Source organism: Typha latifolia, chromosome 6 (assembly GCF_019914945.1).
Source record: "Typha latifolia isolate L0001 chromosome 6, TyphaL0001v2, whole genome shotgun sequence".
NCBI lineage: Eukaryota > Viridiplantae > Streptophyta > Magnoliopsida > Poales > Typhaceae > Typha > Typha latifolia.
This window is the reverse complement of record NC_133091.1, coordinates 2,451,409-2,471,364: the sequence shown is the minus strand read 5'-3', so window position 1 is coordinate 2,471,364 and position 19,956 is coordinate 2,451,409. Positions and strand designations below refer to the sequence as shown.

The 19,956-nt window shown below is 36.6% G+C and overlaps 2 protein-coding genes and 1 pseudogene across 2 annotated transcripts; all 3 read left to right on the top strand.

The window, feature by feature from the left end:
* The first annotated feature begins 288 nt into the window (after positions 1-288).
* On the top strand, positions 289-4,165 carry LOC140791215 (phenylacetaldehyde reductase-like). The gene is made up of 6 exons (XM_073141636.1): positions 289-474; positions 698-867; positions 1,085-1,273; positions 1,553-1,715; positions 3,012-3,198; positions 3,760-4,165. The coding sequence occupies exons 1-6, from the start codon at positions 357-359 to the stop codon at positions 3,902-3,904; spliced, it is 972 nt and encodes a 323-aa protein (XP_072997737.1). The 5' UTR covers positions 289-356; the 3' UTR covers positions 3,905-4,165.
* An 811-nt stretch (positions 4,166-4,976) lies between these two features.
* On the top strand, positions 4,977-8,863 carry LOC140790498 (phenylacetaldehyde reductase-like; annotated as a pseudogene).
* On the top strand, positions 8,816-19,635 carry LOC140790336 (mitochondrial Rho GTPase 1-like). The gene is made up of 14 exons (XM_073140363.1): positions 8,816-9,226; positions 9,313-9,445; positions 9,541-9,684; positions 9,892-10,068; positions 10,175-10,426; positions 11,148-11,216; positions 12,145-12,200; positions 13,348-13,432; positions 15,431-15,642; positions 15,732-15,801; positions 16,510-16,622; positions 17,434-17,584; positions 17,978-18,164; positions 19,227-19,635. Exons 1-14 carry the CDS (start codon positions 9,003-9,005, stop codon positions 19,298-19,300), a joined length of 1,947 nt encoding a protein of 648 aa, XP_072996464.1. The 5' UTR covers positions 8,816-9,002; the 3' UTR covers positions 19,301-19,635.
* The last annotated feature ends 321 nt before the right edge of the window (positions 19,636-19,956 follow it).

Sequence of the window (19,956 nt, the reverse complement as noted above, 5' to 3'; positions counted from 1 at the left end):
ATTGCTCCCTATTTGGGCATACTGAAAAGAAGGTGCCTTATTTGAGTAGGAAAAAGAAAGAGACAATTATTACAAATGACACCTTAACTATATCACATATAAAGCTCTCTCTCTTTTTATTATCCACAATAGGTCCTTATTTGCTAAAAAGTTATCAAGCCACTAAATAGAATGGCTTATTTGTAAATAATAATAAGAAAGAGCTTTATTTGTAATATAGTCAAAATGTAAGGTGTTATTTGTAATTTTTTTTAAGAAAAAAACAAAACTTATTTTAGTGTAGAAAATGAAACCACAAAATGAGTTTTCTTTGGTGAGATTGTTTTCTCCCTGCTGCTTCCGACTCCCAGAAGACGATGAACGGAACCGGGAAGGTGGTGTGCGTGACCGGCGCTGCCGGTTACATCGCCTCCTGGCTCGTGAAGCTTCTCCTCCAGCGCGGATACACCGTTCGAGCCTCCGTCCGCGACCCTGGTTTGCTCCCAATCCTTGCGGTTATCGGGCCATTCTTGTTAATTTTAACCTCGATTTGATGCCGTTGTCGATGATCTCGTCACGGGTCGTAAATACTTTAGATAGTGTCTACTTGGATATGTTGCGATTTGTGAACATTTTCTCTATTTAAAGTGATCGTGGAGACAAGAAAAAAAAAATCTAAAGTTTAATAGATATAGCATTCATTCGTGTTATCTTTTAGCTGATCCGAAGAAAACTGAGCATTTGCATGCCCTCGATGGAGCCGATGAGAGGTTGCAGTTTTTCGAAGCAGACTTGTTAAAAGAGGGATCTTTTGATGATGTAGTTGAGGGCTGTGAAGGTGTTTTCCATACAGCATCTCCTTTCCATTACAATATTACAGACCCTCAGGTTCATATCATGATTCCTCTTGACATATAATAATTGTCATTCTCCAGTTTATAGAAATTTCAATATTGTACCAGTTGTTGAGTTATAGTTGTCTTTAGAAATTTAGAAAAGGCAAGGCAAAACATTTCTGCCTTATTTTCTTTGTTTCCTTAATTACGTGGGCTTTTCAACGATGACAAGCTACAAGTTTCTAATATTTTTAGGGTTTGAATCTTAGGTTGATCTGATTGATCCGGCATTGAAAGGCACACTAAATGTATTGGCTTCCTGTGCTAAAGCTTCTGTGAAAAAGGTGGTCATAACATCATCTATGGCTGCTGTGGAACATAATGGGAGACTGAAAACTCCTGATGTTGTAGTTGATGAGACATGGTTTTCTATTCCAGAAATTTGTGAAAAATCGAAGGTTTGTGTGGCTCCTTTATACATACTCCATCCAGCATGTCCACATTTTCACGTGATACCCCCTTGTTGCCTGTGACTCTCTGTATAGATTGTGGAGTGAGGTAAACAGACAGTGTGTGCACAATACACTATTCTAGTAATGGTCATTGCAAATATGCATACACAAGTAGTGCATTTGTTTGTTATCATTTTATCATAATAATGCATGCTATAGCCAATAAGTTTCACTTTTATAGTTTTTCACCAAAAAATTTCTAATCAATTCTCCAATTTCCATCAGTTGTGGTATCCACTGTCAAAGACTTTGGCAGAGGAAGCTGCTTGGAAGTTTTCAAGGGACAATGCCATCAACATGATTACAATAAATCCCGGAATGGTCATAGGCCCTCTTCTGCAGCCCACACTTAACACAAGCACTGCTGCAATCCTGAACTTAATAAATGGTAAGTACCTCCGTTCGTGTAAGTAAATCTTGGCTTTAGTCAAAAGGTGGGACTTCTAGGAATGAGTGCACAATTTTTATTTGTAGTTTAGTATAGAGTGAATATGAAATCCTTGGTTAATCCACTTCCCAACTCCTCTCCAGTCTCCTAAATCCACATTCCCTTCCAACCTATGAATGCTTCTCCTTGCCTTTCCTGTTCTATCATTGGCCTCCACTCCTTTAAACTCCATTTTCTAGAAGCTAATGTATTGAAGCACAAGGTAGTATTACCCTCCAACTGGAAGTCTCAAACTTTGCAGCCAAACCCTCCCATACCATATCCCAAAGCTTTTACAACTTATTAAAGCCTTTACAAGGGCATCTTTTCCTAGAAAACTAAAGCTTCTGCCCTCACATTTCTAGAGGCAAGATATTTAATTTTGTAACTTTACCCTGTTGCATATAACATCCTGAGGAGATGGGTGGAAATGGGACTATGTTGACTAAGGTATAAATGGTTATAAGCCCAGTCATTCTCCACATACTTGGATTTTATTTTTTGTTGATAGGGTGTGTACTTCTCACTCAGTTCTTAATAGGCATTTACTTTTTGTCTAACATTCTGATTGCAAATAGTCAAAAGCTAACCGTCAAGGTCATCTATACTCTCATGTAAGTGTTCTCATCAATATTGAAGCCGTCAAAGTAATACTCAGGACAACTTATCATGAGCCACCATAGGTGGCTTGTGAGTTGTGACCAAGCTATTTCTCCATAAATGGAAAATGTCAGGCTGTTAGCTATGTTAAAAAGAAGTGAAAGGGAATCATGGCTGAATGAATAGAAGGTAAAAAAAAAAAATGAGCGAAAGAGAGGACTGGCACGAAATGTGATTCTCATTTCCATGATTATGTTCACTGAAAAGTTTAGGAAGGTAGATTTTGTTCCTCCAGCTCTGCTTGATTAGAGAAACCTTATCTTCCCACAAATTCTGCTTGATTAGAGAAACATTATCTTCCCACAGATTATAGATTGAACCTATCTGCATCTTACCTTATTTCTGGTTTTGTTACATATTAGCTGAAGATTTGCCCACAGGTTGTGGACTTGAGACCTGTAGCAGGAAATATTGCAGCACCTGGAAGTCGAAATTTTCTCCGTAATACCTCAGATTACATTAGAAGTTCTAAGTCCAGGCAATTTTTAACTGATCCTGCATTAATGATTAATCTACCGTTAGCACAGCCAAGCTTCCCTCTTGCGTTGGATATTAACTGACTCATCAGCTTCTCACATATGAGATATATTTTGGCAGGATCATCTACATTTCCAAATTCAAGTGTTCGATGGGTGCATGTTCAAGATGTTGCTATGGCACATATTCTGGCATATGAACTTCCCTCAGCAACTGGGAGATATTGTCTAGTTGAAAGAGTTGCTCACTACTCAGAGATTGTAAAGATCATACACGGCCTGTATCCTGCTCTTGAACTCCCTGCAAAGTAAGTCATTATCATTTTCACCACCATTCTCATTAGTCTTTACACTACCTTATGTCATATCTTTGCAAAGCAATGCTAGACTTGTTTTCTCCCTTAAACTTGCATTTGCCGTGTCTACATGTATAACTTTGTTGTGTGGTTAAACAGACTATTAGACCATACAATTACCAAAGAAAGATCATGACTTAGACCTCATTTTATAGGACAGAATAATAGCAGATCTTGTGCCTTTTTCCATGGGTTGTCCAATCTTTCCATAAAAATTCCAGCTCAATATATATCTTCATCTTTGGGTGTGTCACTTGCAGCTTTATCTCGAGTATCTCCTAATACTCACATCCTATCAAGTTATCATGATCTTTCCTTTCCTTTTTCTTTTAAACTCTTATGTTAACATTATTCCAGTGCAAGCAACATATCTTTTGCATCGCAAGCTTCTGTTTCTCTCTTTCATCTCTTTGCTAGTTGTGACAAATTAAACTTTTGTCTTCCCTAACCTGAAACCAAATACTTTCGCATTTCTGATGACTTCTGATTGCCAATCTATGTTGGTATACACAGGTGCGCAGATGATAAGCCCTTCATTCCAATATACCAAGTCTCCAAGGATAAAGTAAAAAGCTTGGGTATCAAGTTTATTCCACTGGAGACGTGCATCAAGGAGACCATAGAAAGCTTGAAAGAGAAGGGCTTTGTTAGTTTCTAAGATTGCACTTGCAAAGCAAAGCTGAGACCAATTAGCAGGAAGAAAAGCTTCAACTCTACATCGTTTGGATTGTTGTGGTTTACTTAACAATCACCGCTGGACTTTGCGCTTGCGTAGAGAATAACTCAGACCGTAATAAGCAAACTCGAGTGTGTCGAACTTTGTATATTACGTCTTTTTTTTACCTTTGTCAGGATGCCAAATTTTAACCCGACTGAATAATTCGACAAGAATATAATTGGATTTGAATGATTCACTTAATTTAATTATTAAATAAGTCGTATTTATATTCATGTTTATTATCACATAATCTTTTAACTCGTTTATAATTAGATCCGTTAGCTTATTAATGACATGATAATTCTTTTATAATATGTTAATTTAATTTTTTGATCTGAATACTTTATTTATCATCTAACTAGGTTATTTATAGCACGGACAAAATTATAATTATAAATAACTTAAATAAACTTTTACTCGATTTTAGGTGCAATCGAAAGATTGCAATCGGAATCATTACAGAACGGACATGAATCAATGCCCACGCAAGACATTTTTTTTTAAATAAAATAAAGAAAGTACCGAGAAAAGTTAGTAAACGGATTAGATATGAGCTAAACGGACAATCTTTTTTAAATAAAGAGATATTTAAATTTTACTAAGTTGTCTAGTCTAGATTTTAAATTATGTGCATTGTCGAATAATTACTTTAAATTAAATGTCGAGATCTGCTCCAAGCTTTTATACTACCAAGTTGTTCCTCCAATCTCACGGTTGAATCATCAACTGAGTCGACACTAAAATATCAAACCATTAAATAATTTTTTTATAATATTATTTAGAGTTGAAGTTAAATTTAGAACCTCATTGCTCACAATAAATGTGGTCCACACATATATTAATAGCGCTTAAGTAGTAAACCTTTTTCTTTTTTAAATAAAAAAAATAGTCCACTTATTTGAGCACAGAATTGACTTCTCAAATCTCATTCGGATACGCACGTCTCAGAGAAATTTGTCTCACTTCTTTGTTAGTCTTCGACAGTATATTTATCTATCCGCCGCCGAAGACGATGAACGGAGCCGGGAAGGTGGTGTGAGTGACCGGTGCTTCCGGTTACGTCGCCTCCTGGCTCGTTAAGCTTCTCCTCCAGCGCGGGTATACCGTTTGAGCCTCCGTCCGCTACCCCGGTTTGTTCCCAATCCTTGCAATTAGCCTCCATTCTCCTGAATTTTAAACTCGATTTGATACCCTCATCGATTATCTCGATACGGGTCGTAGATTCTTTAGATAGTGTCTCACGCCGTTAAACAAAAGAAATCTAACTTTTTAATGGATATAGGATTCATTTTTCTTATCTTTTTTTTTTCTTTGTTTCGTTAATTCCGTGGATTTGAAGGATGACAAGCTATAAGTTTATAATATTTTTAGGGTTTTAAATCTTAGGTTGATTTGATTGATCCGGCAGCGAAAGGCACACTAAATGTATTGGCTTCCTGCGCTAAAGCTTTTGTTAAGAGGGTGGTCATAACATCATCCATGGCTGCTGTGGAACATAATGGGAGACCAAAAACTCCCGATGTTGTAATTGATGAGACATGGTTTTCTAGTCATGAAATTTGTGAGAAATCCAAGGTATTGCTCATCCTTTATGCAAACTCCTGTGCATGTCCATGTTTGCAATTTACGCCTCTTCGATCTTTGCCGATGCCCTCTCTCTCTCTCAGTACAGATTATGGAGTGAGATATATAGACTGTAGTATGCAATACATTATTTCTGGCAGTGGTAGTTGCAAACATGCATATGCAAGTATTGCATATCATTGTTACCATACTATCATAATAATGCCTGCTAGCCTATAAGTTTCACTTTTGTAGCTTTTTCATCGAAAAATTTCTGACCAATTCTCCAATTTCCATCAGTGGTGGTATCCACTGTCAAAAACTTCGGCAGAGGAAGCTGCTTGGAAGTTTTCAAGGGATAATGATTATGATGAACCCTGGAATGGTCACTGGTCCCCTTCTACAGCCCACACTTAATCGCAGTGCTGCTACAATACTGAACTTATAGATGGTCTGTAGCTCTGTTCATATAATTAAATTTTGGCATTTTTGTGTTACTCATCTAACAAAGCATTTAGTTGCAAAAGTTGGAGTTCTAGGTATGAGTTTACAATTTTCGTTTTCTATTGTAACATGGATATGGAAACTTTGGTTAATCTACATCCCAAAATCCAGTCTCCTAAATCCGCTTTCCTTTCCCACTTATGGATGATAGAAGGTAGTAGTAGTACTTGCTGCCTGGAAGTCTCAACTTTTACAACCAAATGCTGTCACACTATATCTCAAAGCCTTAAACTTATTTAGCCTTTACCATGGCATCTTTCCTAGATAGTTTTCCCAGCTTTTTGGAAGGTAGATTTTAGTCCTCCTGCTCTGCTTGATTAGAGAAAGCTTGTTTCCTGCTGATTGTGGATTGAACTTGCTCTGCATATTACTCTATAAATTAGCTGAAGATTTGCGTACAATTTGCGGACTTGTTACCTATAGTGGGAAGTTTGACCTTATATTATCATCAGCGTGGAATGGTGCTAGTCTTCATGCTAATAGCTAAATATGAGCTTGAGTTATATCTGACAATTTAGGTCAAAAGTCAATTCTTTTTCCATGGTTAATTGAACTTCAGATTCTAGACCTTTGCGAACAAAACATCAGATCTTCAGAAAGCCAGAGATAGTGTGAGCTGGCTATTTCTTGGGTTTATTTCAACCTGGATCTTGTGGATTAAGGCCTGCATCAGTGACCTCATGGTTTCCATCCTTGTCAACAGGTCCTCGTTGGATTCTTCCAATCTCAAAGCGGGTTGCAGCAGGGAGATCCCTGGACCCATATCTTTTCACAGTTATTATTGAGGCCTTTCATTTTGAGAATAGAATATGTTCTATTATATACTATATACTTCTATTTTATTATATATACATAATATACATAATTTATAAATAATATATAATTCTAGTATAGAATATATATTTATAATATATGTTATATCATTTAAATATTATATGCTGGACCTGTACTTCAAAATTTTCCCAACTAACTCTCATATTACATTAGAAGTTCCTAAATCCAGATTTTTTTTCCTTTTTCAACTGATCAGACATTAACCTACAAACCTGCCATCGGCATGACCAAGATGTCAATCTCTCTTCCTATTTCTTGCATTGAGTATTAACTGCTCATTAGCTTATTATATATTGATGGGAACCTCGTGCATTGGGATGGCCTTTTTGATAAAAATGTTTCACGTTTTATCCAGGAAATGATGAGATGTATTCTGGCAGGATCGCCTACATTTCCAAATTTGAGTGTACGGTGGGTGCATGTTCAAGATGTTGCTATGGCACATATCCTGGCATACGAATTTCCCTCCGCAACAGGGAGATATTGTCTAGTTGAAAGAGTTGCTCAAGTTGCTCACTACTCAGAGATTGTGAAGATTATACATGACCTGTATCCTTCTCTTCAACTCCCTCAGAAGTAAGTCATCATTTTCACCAGCATTCTCTTTACCTTTAGTCTTTACACAACCATATGCCATCTCTTTGCAAAGCAATGCTACTCTCCTACTTGTTGGCATGGACTATTACAATAGAAATTCATGTCTCAGAACCCATTTTATAGGACAGATAATAGCAAATTTTGCGCCTTTTCCTTGGGTTGCCTAACCTTTCCTTAGAAATTCCATCTCAATCTGAATCTTCATCTTTCTTTGAGGCATACTCTAATTACCAAGCACACAACTTATAATTTATCCTGAGAATCTCTTAATACTCGTATCCTATCATATTATCGTTATCTTTCCTTTTTACTCTTGTTGTAACATTTATCCACAGTGTGAGCGACATATCTGTTGCATCACAAGTCTTATCATTACTAGTGATTTAAGCATATATAAACCAGCTTGTGTTTCTCTCTTGCATCTCATTGCTAGTTGTGAAAGATCATGCTTTTGTCTTCCCTAAGCTGAGACCAAATACTTTCACACTCCGATCGCTCCCGTTGGTGTTCTGATTGCCAAGCTATGTTCAGCTGCGGATGACAAGCCCTTCATCCCAATATACCAAGCCTTGGGTATTGAGTTTATTCCACTGGAGAGGTGCATCAAGGAAACCATAGAAAGCTTGAAAGTGAAGGGCTTTATTAGTTTCTAATCTCAGTACGGTGCAAAGCAAAGCTGAGACCAATCAGCAGGAATCCCGTCAATTCTACCAGAAAAGATAAATCTCCTCTGACCTGCATCGGTTCTTTGGCTTGTAGTTCCAAATCCAAGTTATATATAATTGTAATGTAAACACTGGAATCCTAGAACATAAAAAAGCATCAGTTTCTCTGCATTTGTTTGTACCTAGCTACCTAAATTTGATGAAGATTCTTGGCTTAGTTATTTGGGTACAAATTCGAGCTCAATACAAGCTCATTAGGCACAGCGGCATTTTTTTGTAAAACTCCTTGTATTTTTCCTTTAATGTCTTACAAATATCTTAAGTTAACTTTAAACTTAAAACAGATGCCAAAATAGAGAAAATTATATGTCTTGAAAGTTTTAAAAAAAATCTAAAATATCCCTCATTTGACCTCAATCACTGTTTCCCCTTTCTATTTTTTTCCTTAACCTTCAAAACTTTACTCAAAGGTGTTACTATTATTTTGCAATTATAGTTAATTTAAGAGAACTAAGGTGTGCATGAAATGCAGACGTACATTTTTTTTCTCTCTTTTTTTATTTTTTTTATTTTACCTCGTAGCGGGCTTGGGTTTCTATCGGGTAGACCCGAGACCATTAGGAGCTCCAGCATAGGCCGGGTCCGGCCCGACCCAACAAAGAGCAACCCCGGGCCAGACCCAAAGCTTCCAGTAGTTACTCAGAAGAACTCTTCTTTGCTTCCTCGGCAACCTTAGGGCACCCTACACCGTTACCGGCTACTGTTCACTTCCCTTCCTCCCTTCCTTTTAATCCCAAGAACGCAATCGCACAACCCTCCTTACCTCGCCTTCTCCACTCTCGTCTCTCTTCTCTTTGTTTGTTGGCTCGTCGTCGATGGCTTCTCCGTCGGTGGCGGCGGCGGGCGCCAGCTACGTCGGCCGGACGAGCGTCCGCCTGGCGGTGATCGGCGACCAGGGCACCGGCAAGTCGAGCCTCATTGTCTCCGTCGCCACCGAGTCCTTCCCCGATAACGTGCCGCGTGTCATGCCCCCGACCCTCCTACCCGCCGATTACTACCCGGATGGCGTCCCGATCACCATCATCGACATCTCCTCCAGGTCCTCCTCCTTCTCCTTGTGGCTTCTCTGTTGTAATGTTTTCTCCTTTTCCATTTTGGGTTTTCAAAATTTTGGCCTTTTTGCAGCCTCGAGAACAAGGCGAAGCTGATCGCCGAGTGCCAGGCGGCGGACGCCATTGTGCTGACCTATGCGTGCGATCGCCCGGCCACGCTCGATCGCCTCAGCACCTTCTGGCTTCCCGAGCTCCGCCGGCTCGAGGTTTTCGTTTCTTTGCTTCAAAGAAGTTTCCTTTTCAACTCTAAAGATTTGTCTTCGGCTGCTTCTGTGGGATTAACCTTTTCGGGTTCTTGCAGATTAAGGTGCCGGTGATCGTGGTCGGCTGCAAGCTGGATCTACGGGATGAGCAGGTTAGCCTCGAGCAGGTGATGGTTCCCATCATGCAGCAGTTTGGAGAGATTGAAACTTGCATCGAGTGCTCCGCCCTCAGGCAGATTCAGGTCTCTCTTTTTTTCCCCTTACTCATCGCTGAAGTAAACAAGATTTCTACTTAGTATTTTAAACTCCTAGCATCAAAATTAATGATCAAATTTGATTAGTAAATTGTGATAATGATTGTAAGTCTGCACAGTTTGTGTGAGTCGTAGTTTTCTGATCTTTGTTTGAGAGATCACTTTATTTGTCGATTTAACTGCCTTCTTTGACAGGTGCCCGAGGTATTCTATTATGCTCAGAAAGCAGTCCTCCATCCAACTGCTCCTCTCTTTGATCAAGAAACTCAGTCATTGAAGCCTCGGTGTGTGAGGGCCTTGAAAAGGATTTTCATTCTCTGTGATAATGATAAAGATGGTGCTCTCAGTGATGCAGAGTTAAATGACTTCCAGGTTACTTTTGATTTCTCCACAATTTTGCATCTGTTAGTATTTTGTTAGAATGTTTTTGCTTGTTCGATATCTGCTTTGCTGACACTTTGTTGCGAGTGCGTTTCAGGTTAGATGTTTCAATGCACCTCTGCAGCCTACAGAAATTGTGGGTGTCAAGAGGGTTGTGCAAGAGAAGATGCCTGAAGGAGTAAATGAGCGAGGACTTACCTTGACTGGATTCCTTTTCCTGCATGCTCTATTCATAGAAAAGGGCCGTCTGGAAACAACATGGACTGCACTAAGGAAATTCGGTTATGATGATGGTATTAAACTTAGAGATGATCTCCTCCCAACAAATTTCAAGCGGGCCCCTGATCAAGTAATTTTTGGTTGACTTATGTTACATTGTTTTCACTTTGTTATTTTTGATAATAGATTTATCTTATCTTCTTATGGCCTGTTGCGCCCATTTCAAGTGCATGTTTTGAACTGAGGTGTTAGTTGATCATCATATAATGGATGATACTTGTACATTGATCTAGCAGGAATTTACTCAGAACTCTTACATATTATTTGCATCTCATCTGATAATACTTGTCAATATTCAATACAAGTTGCACAATCAAAGTTCGAGTTAGATTTGTTGCCAATATCATTTTTACAAAATCAACATGTTTTTGTAATACGTGAGCAATCATTTGATGAGCTATTTTATATTCTTATGGGCTTTAACTACCTCTCAAGGTTCAACAATTAACATTTTAAATGATAGCCCTCTGAATAAGTTGGAAATAACTTAGACTATAATATGAAAATGAGACACAAATGAATGATGATTAATAATTTATTGCTAGCTTCAAAATGAGTTGAATCTATTAGGACTGTTCTAAAGTTTTACTTTTCAGGTGCCAATTATTCCTGGAATACATATAGTGGCACTAGGTAGGGGAAAAGTAGGATTGATCAAATTCTGTTGAGTCAAACTCAATTAGTTATTGAAGAGCAAGTCTTGAATTTTGGAAGATTTTTTATTTTTTTGTTTATACAGTCATTGTTATTATCATCTATGAAGTAACTAGATTTGTGCTTTTGCCTTGTAGAGTGTGGAGCTGACAAATGAAGCATTGGAATTCTTGAAAGGAATATTCCTAATGTTTGATGTTGACAATGTATGGATTACTCTATTCTTCTGATTAAACTATTACATTTGCACTCTTGTTATATGATGTAATTTCTTTCCTATGGGTAGTTCAATTTTCTGGTACTCAACTTTTCCATTAATTGCAGCATATAATGCTCATATACAGCAAATGTTCTATTACTCTTCCATAACTACGAAGGTTGTGGTATACAAATGCTTCTACATTTTTAGCATAATTACCATCTTGTTAAGTGTGTAGATGCTTTATATAAAATTAACACAAATATTTGTGTTATGTTAGCCTCTAACATTAGTTATTTTCATTTGAAACCATTTAGTTTATTGATTCATGGTAAAACTTGAGTTTCTTTGCTTGTTGGCAGGTAGATACGTAGTGTAATATTGTTGTCTCTTCTTGAGTGTCTCGCGTGCTGAAATGCTAAGGCTTTACCCTTTGTTAACATGTGTTAGCGTGATCCCCATGTGGTGGAAAATGTTGATCGATTGTTAACTCCTCGTGCCCTTTTCATTCATGTATTGTGAAAAATGTTGATCAATTGGTATTCTGCTCTTGGAGAAGTTAAAAATATGTAAAGTTATTTCCTTTCTCTGAATCCATAATGGAGAGGAACAATGTTATCTTGTGCTTCATTTTCCTATCTTGTATATGCATACTTAGTGTTATCAATATCGATCATGCTATCCATATCAAATTTGTAACAAGCTCTCACATGAGTATGCAATTTTTTCAATTTTCTAACTTATTTTTGCGAGCTGAAATTTGGTTTCTGCATGAAATGCTTTTGTAGAGATCTACTTCTCTTTGTTGGACTTTGCGTGCCCTTATCTCCTTTACTATTCCTATAGTTTTACTCAGTTGATGCATTTAAAGCCAAAAATGCCCTCTTCTTTATCCCTAGGCTTCATTATTTACTCCTTAGTTTATGTACTTGCAGGATGGGGCTCTGCGACATGATGAGCTTGACGATCTATTCTCAACTGCACCTGAAAGGTAATGTGTTTTTCATGAAGAGCAACATTCATTTTGTTCTTCTTTACAAGTCATCCCATTTACTAACACTAGCAGTCTGTTAGTAATTTACTTTTTTTCCTACTATTTTTACCATAATTTATTGTTCATTGCACAACTTTCTAGACTCTTTGTATTCAATGATGTATGATATTAAGTGCATGAGTACTGTGTTTCTCAATATGATGTTTAGGTTAGAAAAATATATGAGAATTCTCAATTTTTTTTATTTGGTCTGATGCTGCTGCAGATTTTCTCCGAACCCATCCTTTAGTGCGATAGTATAATTCAGTCTCTGATAAGCTAGATTGACTGATCTTATGTACAAACGCTCAACTGTTATTTTATCATATATGTGATAGGACAATCATCTGAGCAAATAAATAAGCAAGTAGCCATAGCTTAGTGCCATCTTCTTGAGCAGTTCAACCGAAGATATTGCCAAAACTGATTCACAAAAATGGACGTGTTTCAGTGGATATAATTCTAAACCTGGGTTGGAAGTTGTAACCATAAGCAGCTACGCAGGCTAAGAATTACAATTCCCATTCCACCTAAAATTTTAGGGATTCATTGATAGTTGGAATACATGTGTAAGACGGGTCGGCTCCTCTTATACCTATAGTAAAAACTAAAAAACCCTACTATAAAAAATATCTATATAACCACAATTATATCACCAATTGTGTTGGTACAGCACATTTTTTGAGCTCTTTCATCATTTTGCTGAAAGTTTGCACCAATCAAATAATTGTATATGTATCTCACTCTCACTATAGTCCATATCATATGCAGATATGATACCAGACTATCAGTATACCATTCATGCTTTCTCATATATTTTTCATTCTGAAAAGTAAGATGAAAGAAATTCTCATTATTCTTTTGTTATGATCTACTCACCAAAGAAGGTCAGGAATCTTGTAATTAGGTTAAGAAATTAAAAGCATACAGAATTTAGTTAGACAAAATTTGATACTGAAAGTTCAAAGTAGTTAGACTCTTGATAATCAATCAGCTTATGTAATGATTAATCTACTGTTTTCATATATGTTACTTAATTTCTTTGATCTAATACATCACTGAAACTAAAACTTTTTCTACCTTACTGTTTTCTTATGTGCATCAGTCCTTGGTCTGCTGATGGTCCTTATAAAGATGCTGCAGAAAAGAATGTGTTGGGAGGATTGACACTTGAAGGATTTCTCTCTCAGGTTTTTACTATTTGATTATTTTCTTCAGCTCTATATTATCTACTCTTTTTTCTTTTTGGTGAGAAACTGCTTACATTTCCATTGTACCGTAGAAAAGTTACTGTCCAGTTGACGTAATTTCCATTGCCTTATGTACTGTTTCCATGTGTATCTATATGTTTTTGTTAACATGCATCGGTTTTTCCTTTTGGAACACTGCAGTGCATTCATCTTTTCCTTGTGGGTTGTTTAGCTGTCCTATTTATTTAAATTTCACAACGATTATCATCTGATAGTGCATCATGTAATTTTGTATGAAGAGAAAATGCGGCCACAGCATTCAATTTTTCAAGTTCTCATCATAAGGCTACAAAACTTGTCATGTACTGCTCTTCATCTGTAGTACTGGTTTTGTGCATAGTTGTCTCTTTTGTGTGCAAGAAATGTAGAATAAATAAATTAGATTGTTCCAATATGAATCCTTTTGGTTGGCAGCCTTTCTAGATGCTGAATTTGCCTTTAGACTCAGATAATTATATAGGTTATAAAATATCTGAGCATAAATTTGTAAAAATAGGCCAATTTTTTTTTACCTTTATTGCATAAATCCTCTATACAGGTCAATATTTTCGAGCTGAGATTGATTTTGGTCCACTTTTCTTGTATTTGCAATTCAACACTAAATTATTTTCTTACAGTTATGTAGATTGCCATTGATCTTTAATTGGTGGCAACAAGACAAAAGTGTACCAGATTTTTCTTGTCATAGTAGGAAGAAATGAAAATCTCTTTCCCTCCTCTTTTCCTTCGATCACCATCTAACATAACCATGATCTTTTTCACCTCAGTGAGGCATCAGCACTTCTTCGCTGTCTATGACCTCTTAGCATCCTTATACCTTTTTTCTCTTTATTTAGTTCCTTTTTACCTCTTATCGGGATATGATAGGGGATTAGCTTTACTATACCTATTTTTTAACCTTTGCATTGCTAAAGAATTTTAATATTTTGTCCTGAGTCCTTACTTGGTTGTTCCGAAAGGAGAAATTTTTCTACTGAATCTTGACATGGTTGTTACTGAAGGAAAAAATATTTGTACAAGTCCTGGCATGGTTATCCGGTTGTTCTTAAAGGATGCATGATAATGTAACTCTAGTAGCAGGAATATTTACCGACACGCTGAACTATTCCTGCAATCTCTTCAAATCATAGTCATTCATTTGCTTTCTGAGAAATTCCCTTTTTAATTCTCTGTTTGTGTTGCTCTCTCACATTCATATCTGCATCTTTGTACTTTGAACTTGCTTCGTCTCCTTGAGCACTTCTGTATTCTTACTTTACTGTTGTTAATTTGCTGCTTCCTCACATGCATACCTGCATCATCGCCCCTGCTCCTGCTTCAGGCAAATAGTGGAGAAACTGATGTACTGAATTTTTCATATTGTAAGGTTATATAAGAAAATTAGTATATGATGGAAAGACCAACCATCTGTTTCCTTGCATATTTTTTTTTTTTTTTCAAACAATCTCTTGATAATTATTTTTATCAAGTATTTCAAGTTATTTGGTCATTGTTCTATTTATGCGATGTTGATTGCCATCTTAATTTCTTATCTTCTATTTGTTATTGTTAGGAAAAGAGAGGGCTGTAATTTTCTTTGGCAGGAAAAGGAGCCATTAGATAAATGAAATGTAAAAAAATTAGGTAAAGTATCATATGCAGAAGGACCTCCTGGATGAGAGTTTGGTTCTTGAGGGTAGGAAGTTACTAAATATGTGAACATGTTGAAGATGGACAGGATAATGCTTGCTTCATAGCATACTGCCCAGAAACTGTAAGATGCAGCAACGGAGTGATGTGTTCTGTTTAGAGCATATCTGGAGCAAATTGCTGCTTGTAGATGTAGCTATGCCTAGTTGATTCATTAGATTTATGTGTAATTAGTCACATCAACATATCCGTAAGTTGTGTTTTCTTCTTTGAGATCTCACATAAACTTTATAACTCCTCTAATTGCAGTGGGCCCTCATGACACTTCTAGACCCAGAAAGTAGTCTAGCTAACTTGATTTACCTTGGATACCCCGGTGATCCTGCTTCAGCTTTTCATATCACCAGAAAAAGGCGCTTAGATCGTAAACGGCACGAGTCCCAGAGAAATGTTTTTCAGTGCTATGTCTTTGGACCTAAAAATGCTGGGAAGTCTGCATTGCTAAATTCATTTATTGGAAGGTCCGGAAATTAGTTTTCTCCTGTAATAGAAGATTATAATATATAGCTATTTTCTTTGTGCTGACATAGCATTACTGGTTTACATTCAGGACATTTGTTGATAAGCACACACCAACAACCAGTGAAAGGTTTGCAGCTAATGTTGTTGAGCTGCCAGGAGTAAGTATACTTACACCATTGACTCCTCCTAGTGTATAACAAGCTCACATGCAACTGCTCCTTAATCTACAATTTATATGGGATATTCAAGACTCTACCTATAGTGCTAAATTTTATTTTTGTAATTTTATCTGAATCTCCTATTTAAGCATATACCTGTGCTGACATTTTTGGGCATATTTGTTGCATATGCTTATCCATTCTTAACTTTGACATTTTTAAGAATCTCATGTTTCTTATTGGTACTTAGTCCTCAGATGGAATTGGTTTTGGTATCATTCTCTCACAAACAGTAGAGTAGAAAATTAGGTGGTTGCATGTTTAAAAGGTTATGAAAAATCATTTAAAGGATCAAAAGTAGTCAAGAAAAGTATTATGGATAATCAATAAAGGATGAGTCCTATGTTATTCTGGATAATCAATAAAAGGATGAGTCCTATGTTAAGTTGTATGGACAAAATGATCATTTTAAAGTGAAGAATTCATTTTGGTGATGTAATCCATTTGCAGTGTTATAGAGCCATAGGTCTTCTGATTTTTACAGGCTGACAAATAGATCATTTAGGTTATTTTTATCTTGGAATACCAGTTAGCACAATATACTATTATATGAGTGTCAATATCACATGTGAATTTTGTCAGTTGTTTTTATGTTTATGATGTTCAATTTTCCCACTCTATTAACGTGTTTGTATGTTTATCATGAAGGGGACTAAAAAAACACTTATAATGCGAGAGGTACCTGAAGATGAAGTCAAACCTGTGCTGTCTAATAAGGAATCCTTGGCAGCTTGTGATCTAGCAGTATTTGTTCATGATAGGTTTAAATTCTGCCAAATTTATTTCTTTCTTATATTAAGTATATAAGCTTTTCACTAGTTTTATCTAATGTAATGAGCTACATCTTGCCGCAAATCTGAATTATGTGAACTTATAGAAGTTATTATCAGCCTTACTGCAGTCTAATATTGTTTGGTTTCCGTAGATAGAAACATTAAACACAAATTGCTTTTCTTTGTTTGATTAATGTCTAAATCTTTTTTTGCTTGAAGGAACAGTTTGATTTAAAGAATAATAATATAGCATGGAGTCATCGGATCCTTTTGTATTTTCTTTGAAAATCAATTATAGATTCTGCGTATCTTACTACTGTGCTTAAAAACTTCAGATAGATTGCACGTTTAATTATATGGCGTGGAGTCATTGGATTCTTTCATATTTTCTTTGAAAATCCATTATAGATTTTGCTTATCATACGACTGTGCTTAAAAACTTAAGATACTTTTCTCGTTTAATAATATGGCATGGAATCATTGGATTCTTTCATATTTTCTTTGAAAATCAATTTAGATTTTGCTTATCGTACTACTGTGCTTAAAAACTTCAGATAGTTTTCTCGTTGCATCACATGGCGACCATTGCTATTGCTTTATGTCAAGAGAAGCATCCTAAGGTGACTCAGAATGATTTACTGTAGTTGTCAGTAAACTCTAAAGAGGATACTGTACTGTCATGATGCATTATCAGTACTATAATCAATGTAATTTACAATTAATCTTGTTATGCCATTTTTTTCCTTCTTTTTTCCCATCACCTTTTGTGGAGGGTAACATAATTGATGTTCTTTTGCAGTTCTGATGAAAATTCATTTAAAAGGGCAAAAGAGTTGCTTGTGCAAGTTGCAACTCATGGGGAAAATAGCGGCTTCGAAGTTCCTTGCCTTATTATTTCTGCCAAGGACGATCTTGATCCATATCCCTTGGCCATACATGATTCAACAAGAGTATGTTTTGCTTTCTGCTTTTACATTCGCACTCATGGTTGATGAAGAGCTTAAGATTTTCTTTCACTAGCTATATCAATATGTCGTAAATGGTTACTTGATTAATCTTACTTTAGTTGGTATGGCGTCCTCTTGGATGGTTACCCTAAATCTCTATTTCTAAGTTGTAATTTCACGGCACTCTCATGTTATTCATGATAATTGCTTTTTGTTACCTATTCAGCATCTTTATTGCATTATACTGTTGGAGTGTTGGGTATTATGTCGTGCACTGGCACCCAATGTAGTTGATAATTGGTTCTTCATGCTAATTTTCCTAAACCTGATGTTTGAATTAATACTTATGTAGCGACTGATTCATTAATTACAAGTTTCATACTTTTCTGCTGGCAGGTAAGTCAGGATATGGGAATAGAGACACCTATACCTGTCAGTATGAGGTTAAGAGATTTCAATAATGTATTTTCTCGAATAGTTACTGCTGCTCAGCGTCCCCATATGAGCATTCCAGAAACTGAGGCTGGAAAGAACCGTAAGCAATATCGGCGGTTTGTAAGTCAGTCCCTCATGTTTGTTTCAGGTAACTTTCTTGTTACTTCCTTTCAACTGACTCCCTCGCTTGTGTTGATATGCTTCTATATGTGAAACATGATAAGTATGCCTTGCTTACTCTTATTAAGCAGGCTTATGTTACTTCTCATTTTCAATTTGAAGCTTAAAGGGGGGAAAAAATAGAAGAGAAGCATCTTAGTAAAGTAAAAGAAAAGCATCTTAGTCGCAGAGCTTCCATCTTGTAATGTCTAAGGAGAACAAGATGTATGCACTATGCAACTTTATCTTTGATGCAGTTGTCACTCATTTTGAAGAATACGAACTATAGCACAGATTGCAAAAAAGAAATAACCAGGACTTACAACAGTACCCTTGGCAGACTCATTTTCTGTTCCTTTTTCAAAAATTATGAAATCTATTTCGGCAATTCTGCTGATGTCAAGAGTCTCGGTTATTGACATGTATCTTCTACCCTTCCCTTCTTTCTGACTAGGAGATGATTTATGTTTACTGCTTCTTTAATTTTCCCATGATTTTTGGGAACCATGTGCGCTGATGATCTTCAGATGTCTCTCTTCCCTTTTTTGTACTACTTGGATACTGTTCTTTGTTCTGTTGCCCTCTTCTCCCCATCCAACCCAAACCTAGAGTGAATTGACTTGGGATGCAGCATCAGTCTCTCAGAGAACTAAATTGCAGATTAGGTTAGGTTGCTCATGGAAGCCTATCTGAACTTGATGCCACTTGCAATGGACATCAAACTGTTCAAGTTTGTTTATCACTTTATTGGTGTGCCTAGTCAAATGGTTCTTCAGAACGCACATTTGCTCTCAGTTTAAGATCCTTATAGAGATTTAAGTATGTTATGCCTCCCCTTGTCAAGTATTTAACCAATCTAGTCTGTGCTTGCATGATTGTGTGTAATTTAAAGATAGCAGCATATTTCTTGTTGATAGCCATTCTTGTCTTTAAATTAAGCTAATTTCTTCCAACTCATTGAATAGTACAAAGATACTGTAATATACAATTTTACATTCTGTAATTGTTTCCTCGATATCCAAAGTAATGCTACCTTTCTTCACTGTCACAGTTGGAGCTGCCCTAGCAGTCGTTGGCATGGCTGCCTACCGGGTTTACGCATCAAGAAAGAACACCGCAAGTTGAAAATCTTCGGCAGTGTCTTGAATCAGCAAATAAACACATTAATAGATTTATATTCCTTTGAACACCCCTTTTGTTCTTTATGCTTTTTCTTTCAAGTTGTGTACAGATCCACCACCGGCTTCTGTCAAAGCTAGCAAGCCACCATATTGCCATCTTTAGGTTTTCACGGTTTTTCTGTCATGTTGAGTATGTGTGACATATTTGAACCAGTATCTTGTGGGCGTTATATTGATTGGAAGCATAAGTTTTGGTCGGTGGATAGGAAAACATTACATTATTGTCTTTCACTGGTGCTCTTTTTCGATTTATAAAAGCTATTTGTTTCTCTTGTTCAAGCCTGTGAATGCAACCCTTTTTTTTTTTTTTTGAGGAATTGAAATGGTTCATGAACCGTGAATTCTTAGACAGACTCAAGCAAGCAAAGTAGAAGCAAGTTTATTTTTTTCGCGACAATTTAATACATCACACAATATTTGTACAGAAACGGCCGAGAGTAGGATTGAATGATTGAGACTCCCTTCAAGCAGATGAGCACTTGTTAATCTTAGCTCAATAGTGATGCACATAAACATCAAACAAGAAGATGCCATTGCCGAGCTTTCTTTTACTTGTAGAATATGAATATATCTTTTTTCTCTAAAATAAGTTTTATTATT